The sequence below is a fragment of the Hypomesus transpacificus genome, chromosome 4 (genome assembly GCF_021917145.1).
Source record: "Hypomesus transpacificus isolate Combined female chromosome 4, fHypTra1, whole genome shotgun sequence".
Classification (NCBI taxonomy): Eukaryota; Metazoa; Chordata; class Actinopteri; order Osmeriformes; family Osmeridae; genus Hypomesus; species Hypomesus transpacificus.
The window spans coordinates 9,392,141-9,401,149 of record NC_061063.1 but is presented as its reverse complement, the minus strand read 5'-3'; the positions used below and the strand labels follow the sequence as shown (position 1 = coordinate 9,401,149).

Below are 9,009 nucleotides of genomic sequence, written 5' to 3'. Positions count from 1 at the left end.
TAATTCACCATATTGCTACCATCATTCTGATTGGCTTCTCCTGGCTGGTCCACTACATTCGGGCTGGTACTCTGATAATGCTTGTGCACGATTCATCAGACTGGCTGTTGGAGGTACAACACACTCACACACATCGGCGTGCACACACACACACACGCACACACTGGAACACCCAGGCAAACTCACTCACTCAGCAGCTGTTGATTCTGGTCATCGTTCGAACCTGAGACTGCCCTCTAGAGGAGAATATATGAAAATTAATTAGTTTTCTTTGTGTTTTTTTTTAAAAAGTCGGCCAAGATGTTCAACTATGCGGGCTGGAGGAAAACCTGCAACTACATCTTCACCCTGTTCGCTGGCGTCTTCATCGTGACACGCCTCATCATCCTCCCCTTCTGGTGAGAAGGTCCTGTCACACGGGACACTGATTCTCTTCCGTCTCGCACAGGAACACACCACTTCCTGGTGGTTGACATTGCACAAGAGACAATACGAATCCTTTGTTTGTTTTTTTTGTAAACGTCTTTTGTGTGAAGGCCTGTGACTGAAGCCTCTGTTCTGCGCTGGTCCCTTGCAGGATCATACACACTACGTGGGTTTATCCAGCCACCCTCTACCCCCCCTTCTTTGGATACTACTTCTTCAATGGCCTGATGTTCGTGCTCCAGTGCCTGCATGTCTTTTGGGCGGCCCTCATACTGCGCATGGTTGTCAAGTTCCTGCCGAACAACGTAGGCACAATTCTGCAGAGCCACCATACAATCTTAGAGAGCCTGATGTTCAGGATCAGCTCTTAAACTCTAATACTGACACCTCTCTCTCTCTCTCTCTCTCTCTCTCTCTAATGCTGACGCTTTCTCTCTCTCTCTCTCTCTCTCTCTCTCTCTCTCTCTCTCTCTCTCTCTCTCTCTCTCCTCCTCCCCCCCCCCCCGCTTTTCTCTCTCTCTCTCTCCTCCTCCCCCCCCCCCCCCCGCTTCTCTCTCTCTCTCTCTCTCTCTCTCTCTCTCTCTCTCTCTGTCTCTCTCTCTGTCTCTCTCTGTCTCTCTCTCTCTAATGCTGACGCCTTTTCTCTCTCTCCCCCCTCAGGAGATCGTCGAGGACGAGCGGAGTGACAGGGAGGAGGCCGAATCCGAGGAGGAGGACGAGGTTCACGAGAGGAGGGAGAAGTCCAAAAACGGGCAGGTGCAAAACGGCCATGCTGCCGTCCTCAACAACAACCACCACTACCACAGCAAGGCGGAGTGACGCCGGGCGGGCGGAGCACGCACGCTGGCACGGCGGGACGCAGATTCTGTTCTACCTGTGTTTCTGATCCAGGAGGACTCACTTGGAAAGCATGTCTAGTGCAAATGGGAGGCACCACACACACACACACACACACACACAAAGCTTAATAGTAAGAAAAAAAAGAAATATGCATTTAGACTAATTAGTCTCGCACATGAACCTAAACCCTCCTTGTACGCCACCTAGTTTGCTGGCATGTTTCACCGCTCTGTAAATCACACTACATGTAATAAGAGAACAGGCAGGGTGGGACGGACTGTCCTGCGAGTTTTGTGGCAAACTCTTCTCTTTTGTCCCTTCTCCTCTTCCGTTGTCTCGGTTACGATGTCGCTCACCAGTCGCTAGCGTGCCTGCCTCAAAGCGTTGTTGTTGTTCATAACTGAAAATGAAATATAGGGATTTTTGCGTTATTGTTTAGCACAGGCAGGCTAATCTTGTGTCTCTGGTTAACACTTGATGGTATGTTGCTACGCCGAAAACGCAAAAGGCCAATACTTTTCATTTCAACTGATCCACACACTGATGTCACTGGCTGTGCCAACACCTCCACTGCCAAGAGAGAGCGAGCAGGTGCTGTTGGGAGGAACAGGGCTCAGTACAGGTCAGTGTTAGAATCACTGAAACACAAATTAGCTTGAGAGAAAGATGGAACTGGTGTAATGACAACTTATTTAATTGTAGATCTTTAGTTGCCATTGATGATCAGACCCGAACTGTGCCAGTGTTGAGTTCAATTACGCTTGTTCTATTTGGCAATAAACAATTACACTTTTTACTTTTTTAGAAAAGGAAGAAAGTTTGATATGAAACGTTTAGCTTCAGTCATCTCTGAGTAATGCAGTGAATCCAGCTTGACTTTATCTTACTTGTGTTCTTCTTATTATGCTTTAGTTTATCAGTTGTTTTAGTTTTTATGTTTTACTTATGAATGTGTCAATCTTTTTCACCAGTCTGCATTCACAAGGAACACGGTTCTTCCTGTTCAGTCTTCATCTTAAATTCAACTTGACTGAGTGGAGTCGTCGGTTCCTCCCTTCAGACATTCATCCATTCAAATCAGTATTCATCTGCCCTTTTATTTAAAATGCACTTTATGGGTTTCAAATATGGCTCAGAATTGGCTGAACATAGCCCTAATCATAGTGTCAACCGCATTGCTTTGAGCGGCAGTAAGCGTAATCGGAGTTTAGTCCATGTCCATTTATTTTTGAGAGAAAAAATGTTAACAAAAAAAGCATTGAGATTGTGACTCTGCTATGTCAGAGTAGAATGGAAGCCCCAAAGTATACGTTTGCCATGTTGGTTAAGGTTGCCTCTGTGTGCAAGTGCCTAAACTCTCTACAACTACACCCTATACTTAATTTCTGTCTGTTTCTTGCCTCAAGTCTTTTCCCCTTCCCTGTACTGTAATCCTTGCTTTTTGTTACTTGCTTTTTGTTGTTTTGGTACTTTATTTCCCTGCAGTGCCTTACCCTGTCTCTTTTCTCTGTCTTCTAGTCTGTGTCAACTCAACAACCAAGCCCCTGTACCAATTTGCTGCCCCCCCCCACCCCCAATACAGCTTTGCTGCTACAAATGTTTTTATTTTGTATTTTGCCTCGTCGCTTGTCGAGATATAAGATAAAGATGATTTGTGGATGAAACAACTTGTCTTTTTGATTTCGTTAACATCTAAATAGCGCAACATGGAATTCACCACCCTTCGTGAAAATGTAATCTTAACGTCATTGGATAAAAAATATCTATTCAATGGAAACAGGATCTTCGAAGGGAACATGATCTAAACTGTGAACGAAGCTCACAACCAAACAAAGTGTAGGATAAGTAATGAGTGGTGTTTATCGTGATAAGTCAACCGATAGAATCCTGTGTTTGGTTTCCTCATGCTAATTCGACGGTGTCCGGCCAGTACAGTTCAAACTAATCAACTTAAGCTGCCTTCTCCCGTCTCTGTGGAGCAGGACACGCCGCCAGTGATCCTGCCGTTACTGCAGGGGTCAACACCTATCTGACCCTACTGATAAGTGTAAGATCCGATTGTCATTCACAACAAGAAAGCCCAGTTACTGTAGAAGGGCGTTTTTGCTTTCCTCTGTAGTATTTCTGAAAGATGAACGTAGGTGATGTGCGTTTTCCATGCAGCGTGACGGTTGTCAATGAGAATAGCGTTGGGCCAATTGGCTCCTACACATGAGTGGGATCTATCACGCTGGGACAGGCAAGCCCATAACATTAACATCAAGGGCTTCTCAAGGGGTAACAAAGTGTGTGTGTGTGTGGGGTAGTCTAGACGCCAATTGATTGACAAAGGGACGACTGCTCGAGGCCACTCAGGTGAAGAGATAAGTTATTGTAGGCTACGGTTCTTTCATGTCCATACTTCAATGAAACCAGATCCAGAGTTATCGCTGTTACACAGCAGGTCCAAATACTTCCCCGTCAACTCGTTTTGGCCAAGGCCTCTAAGTCCTCCTCACCTAATTGCAGAGGAATGAGGATCACTTTACCCCGGCACCCTCGGCCTCCGCTCGCAGCCCAACTGTAACAATCTCCGTTTGAAATTGGTGGGGTCGGTTTTCTGCTAGTCCTTCCTCTGGCTCCCCAGTCTAATTGCAAATATGTATCGTATTACCTAGAGTTGGACTCTCCATTTCACGCCCCCACCTCTTTGTGGTTTCCTACTCTAGCCTTTCCTTCGCTTTCCCTCCCTCATTAGAGGGCTCATCGGTCTACGCATGATGAAGATTCTAGCGAGCGCCATGGCGTGCGTGAGTTATGGCGTCTGGAGGTGACAAAGGCTTAGGCCCTGTTGATGTGAGAACAAAAGCTCCGGGTGTTTGATTCACGTGTGAACCGTGGGGACCGTTATTCAATTCCTGCTTAACTATTAATAAAGGGTTTAAGCGCCAGGGGGAGGTCGCGTGTGCATGCGGTTCAAAGGTTTGTGTGTGTGTGTGTTTGTGTAGGCCTATACAGAAGCTCCGTACTCCGTGATGTATGCGTGTCAGGCAGGCATTTTGTGGACAGCTCCTTTTTCCTCTGATGGTTGGAGGAGGGAAAGAGGTTAGGTTAGCAGATAGCTGGGTTATGTCAAAGAATGTAATGATGAACTTTTGAGGGGAGACCAGCCAGACTGGACAGGGTATCAGGCGCAAGGACTGTCACAGATAGGAGAGAACAGAACCGCCAAGCAACCGACACAAAGCCAAGACGATCATAACCGAAATGTGAGTTTGAAATTATTCATGATCTCGATTGTTTTATGAATTTCTCCACAGTGTAGGCGTATCTCTTATCAGAGAAATGTTGGGGGTAAATAGTAACTATTCAGCACCTTGCATTACTTAAACACAGCAAAAATGTGTAGACACGATAAAACAAAGATGTTTTCAAGCACATTTTAGGGTGTTGCACTGTGGTGCATTTAGTGGTTTTGTGATTGGGCTTTCCAAAGGTGGGGTCAGTACTGTGGAAAACTAATTTGGACTGACTCAACAGAAAAATGCAGACAGAAGTTATCTTCAGTGGGTATAAGAAAAAAAACTCAGTTGCACTATTGATGATATCCACCTACCTGTAGAGTTCTGTAGTCATACACCTAACTCATCATCATAATCGAACTTATTTATTGACCCCTCTCCACGTGCACCAGCTGCCCCCCGTTAGCAAGCTGGAGGTGGACGTGGACCTGGGCTTCGCCCTCTTCTTCCTCTTCGTCCTGTGTTTCTTCCTCCTCGTGACGGTGGTGCGCTGCGCCCAGACCGTGATGGACCCCTACGGCGCCATCTCCACTTCCACATACCAGGAGGAACAGATCACCAACTGAGCTGGAGCGCACAACGGTTTCCTTGACCACCGAGACCCATACCCATCCATTCAGTGCATCATATATAGAGCTATATATACCTATAACTAAACTTCTCAATTGCCACTGTTGTAGAATGTGTTTGACAAATCCACTTGGTCGCTCAGATCATCGCCCCTGTTTACGAGCTGTGGCAGCTTTGGTCTGGAAAGGAGATGATGAAAATGTACTATTTTTTTCGGGTTTCTGAAAAACAAAATTGGCGCAGGAAAGGTGGAAGGGTCGTTTGTGAAGTTGGTTGAATCAGCAAGATGTATTAGGCTAAATTGATCATTTTGCAGCCTCTGTAAATAAAGGATTTGTATGATAGCTTCGTATGTATTCTGTCTATCATAGTTTTCATGTGATTGTGTTATAGTGATGTGTCGTTCGTGAATGATTCGTTCATTTTGAACGAATCCTTATAAGGACTCGGGAGTAACGAGTCCTCTCAACGAGTGATTCGTTCATTTCCCGACTCGGTCTTTCTACGAGTCTTTGGATCATTTTTCACGTGACCTGCATAGGCTCTGTAGCTAGAGGAAACGAACGATTCGTTCCTTTCCCGACTCGGTATTTCTACGAGTCTTTGGATCATTTTTCACGTGACCTGTATAGGCTGTAGCAAGAGGAAACGAACAATTCGTTCCTTTCCCGACTCGGTCTTTCTACGAGTCTTTGGATCATTTTTCACGTGACCTGCATAGGCTCTGTAGCTAGAGGAAACGAATGATTAGTTCCTTCCCCGACTCGGTCTTTCTACGAGTCTTTGGATCCTTTTTTCACGTGACCCGCATTGTATTTTTTAGTAGAGGAAACAGTTTCCTTATTCCCTTTCGCGTGGCCGCTGTTTTAGTAAGACGTGAATGAATGATATTCGCTCAAGTCATCATACTGACTGGTTTTGTTATTTTCACTTTACATTTACACTTACAGTTTAGTGCAGTGTAATTGTTTGACGTGATAATTAAATGCTAGTGTGATAATACATGACCAAATCATACAAACTCATGATACATTATTTTAATGCAGGAATTTATTTTGAAATAGTATTTGCTGGTGCACATGTCATGCACTAACCTACAGTGGACGTATAGGGGCTATACGTCCTTTGCAGTGGACGTATAGCCCCCCCCCCCCCCCCCCCCCCCCCCCCCCCCCCCACCCCCCCCCCCCCCCCCCCTGAAATGAACAAATGACTCGAAAAAAGATTCGTTCATTTTACTGAACGAGATTCAAAGAACCGAATCAGTAAAAAGAACCGAACTTCCCATCACTATTGTGTTACCTATTTGAGGGTTTCAGCCAATGGGGACGAGGAATTCGGTAGCCTATGATTGACATCGACATTTTTATCACCAAACCGCTTCCATCATCAGAAACGAGAATATACACTAGCACATAAGCGAATGGCACATAAACCCAAACAAGTGAGTAAGAGCGTCCGCTTGCAATGAAGCCGACGTGCAAAATAAACGTCCCAGTCTTTCAAAAAGACAACTTGCTTGGTGCCTAGCAATACCATCATTCAGATATAGAAGACCCAGCTTATTGGTGCGAAAGACAAATAATCATAAAGACACTGGTTATAGAATAGCCTACGTTAAGTTAACTGTTACTTATATTTATGTTATTTCATTTTCCTTCATCGGGGGAAACATCTGTTCGCTTCCAACCAGGTGCGTAAGTGTTTAACCTGCGGTTTGAAAACGGAAAATCTGCCGCCCCCAGTATTATATTGGTATAGAAATTAAATTCGTAACAGTTCAACCCCTCATTGTCTCAACCCCTATGCTTGTCTGTCAGGAAACCCAAATAAAAGAGCCAAAAAAAACTGGTTAGAAAGCAAACAAACAAAAAAATAAAAAATACATAAAGCTGAGTAAATCAGTTAAACCGAAAACTTTATTTTAAAGGGTTCATGCCAATGTAGTTTCCTGCTGCCGGACACGTGGGCTAGCCCACTTTGCTTTCTACTTCCTGTGCAGAGAACACATACACAGCGCGACACAGCGTCATGCTCAGATATTGAGACTGTTTTCCTCTGGTGAATAAAACAACACTGATTACCACGTTTTCCTGGGCGCTTTCCTCTGTACAGTTGCAGGTGAGTAAAGCAATTATTGAATCAAACTTTAGGGTCCCCTGTAATAAAAAAAAACATCTGCTATTGCTGACAATGGCCGGGTTTCCCAGATCCGTTAAGAAGCTCTTAACGCTAAGATCATCTTAAGAACGTTGCGCTCTTAGAACGCTCTTAAAACACTTAGCGTTAAGAGCTTCAGAGCGCTCTTAGAACGTTCTTAAGACACTCTTAGCGTTAAGAGCTTCTTAACGAATCTCGGAAACTTGGCCAATATTTGTACGCAAAGTTAATTGGTTTCCGCAACAGCTACCAGATAAACATTTACATTTATGCATTTAGCAGACGCTTTTATCCAAAGCAACTTCCAAGAGAGAGCTTTACAAAAGAGCATAGATCACTGATCGTAAAAACGAATTAGTCCCAAACATTGCAAGCAGCCAAAACATGAAGCATACATTGTGAAACAACTAAACAAGTGCCGAAGGGAAGACCCATAAGTGCATGCAGTTATACAATTTACAAATTAGGCAGAGGATGAAGGGGTCACTGTCGCAGATCCCAGGGTGATTGATAGATCGTGGGAGATGGATGGTTTAGCCGGGATGATGAGAAGTTCTGTTTTGGCGAGGTTCAGGTGGTGCTCGGTCATCCAGGTGGAGATGTCTGTGAGGCAGGCCTCAATCCTAGCTGAGATCCCCGGATCAGTCGGGGGGAATGACAGGTACAGCTGCGTGTCGTCAGCGTAGCAGTGGTAGGAGAAGCCATGGGAGGTGATGATTGGTCCAAGTGAGGTGGTGTACAGAAGGAAGAGGAGGGGTCCAAGGACGGAGCCCTGTGGGAGACCAGTGGAGAGCTGGCGAGGGCCTGACAGTTTACTTCCCCAGGAGACCTGGTAGGATCTTCCAGACAGGTAGGATGAGATCCACTGGTGTGCAGTGCCAGTGATGCCCATCTCAGAAAGTCTAGAGAGCAGGATCTGGTGGTTAACCGTATCAAACGCTGCAGAAAGGTCCAGGCAGCAAAATGATGACGGATGACCTGGAAGCCGCTCTGGCACACTGGAGGGCAGTGGTGACTGAAAGGAGGGGACGCAAACATTAGTCATTTAAAGTAACTGATTTCCCTCAGCAGGAACAAGCACCACTAGACCGTCAGACGGTGGCCACCCGAAAAAAAAAGTGTTCAGAGGGAGTTGGATAATCGCCTTGCAACGATCGATGGAGGTTGCTCACGGAGATGAGGACGAGATGGACATGACTGTGGAACAACTCCGGTGCTGGATTCAGAAGGAGGTGGAGGGTAACAAGTTGTTGAACCTGAAGAAAACCCAGCTCGATCAGATGAAGATGCTGATAGAGCGCAGGGAAGATCAGATGGCCAGCACTAAGGTCCTCCTGAACCGCACACACAAGTGAGTAGTCGGCCTCGCCCCTGAAGTATGACAGTGGTTACGTAAGACAGCGGTTAATTTGACTTTAACATTGGGGGGGTGACATATATTCTTCTGTTGACACTTTATATACATTTAAAAAAATATGTTGGCTTGGTAAATGATCGTTATGACGTTGTCCTGTTCTTGTGTAAAATGTTATGTATACTTACACTAACCTTACTCTTTGTAAAAACAAAAAAAAAAAAAATCAGCAACGTTATGTCTTTTGACGATGGTTGAATTTTTTGTGGGGTGAGATTATGCTGAAATGAGATGACAGAACATTTGACTTTAGCTAAGGTTAACACAGAGAAATCGATTGCCAGCTATCTATCTAGCTATCTCTCCACTTAATGCTCC

General features: G+C 45.2%; 2 protein-coding genes across 2 annotated transcripts; both read left to right on the top strand.

Annotated features, from left to right (window-relative positions):
• Window positions 1-6: 6 nt before the first annotated feature.
• Window positions 7-2,930, top strand: cers2a (ceramide synthase 2a). The gene is made up of 4 exons (XM_047019024.1): window positions 7-113; window positions 292-398; window positions 578-731; window positions 1,087-2,930. The coding sequence occupies exons 1-4, from the start codon at window positions 78-80 to the stop codon at window positions 1,243-1,245; spliced, it is 456 nt and encodes a 151-aa protein (XP_046874980.1). The 5' UTR covers window positions 7-77; the 3' UTR covers window positions 1,246-2,930.
• Window positions 2,931-4,373: 1,443 nt separating this feature from the next.
• On the top strand, window positions 4,374-5,431 carry LOC124467437 (cortexin domain-containing 1-like; the record flags this gene model as incomplete). Its single annotated transcript, XM_047019721.1, has 2 exons — window positions 4,374-4,514; window positions 4,940-5,431. Coding segments are annotated over 2 exons (315 nt in total), but the record flags the coding sequence as incomplete, so codon positions are not given.
• Between the last annotated feature and the right edge of the window lie 3,578 nt (window positions 5,432-9,009).

Excerpts from the sequence above, each read along its gene's own strand:
- cers2a (XM_047019024.1), top strand. The coding sequence starts at position 78 with ATGCTTGTGCACGATTCATCAGACTGGCTGTTGGAG. Across the intron at positions 399-577 it reads CTCATCATCCTCCCCTTCTG|GATCATACACACTACGTGGG; the intron begins GTGAGAAGGTCC and ends GGTCCCTTGCAG. Across the intron at positions 732-1,086 it reads TCAAGTTCCTGCCGAACAAC|GAGATCGTCGAGGACGAGCG; the intron begins GTAGGCACAATT and ends CTCCCCCCTCAG.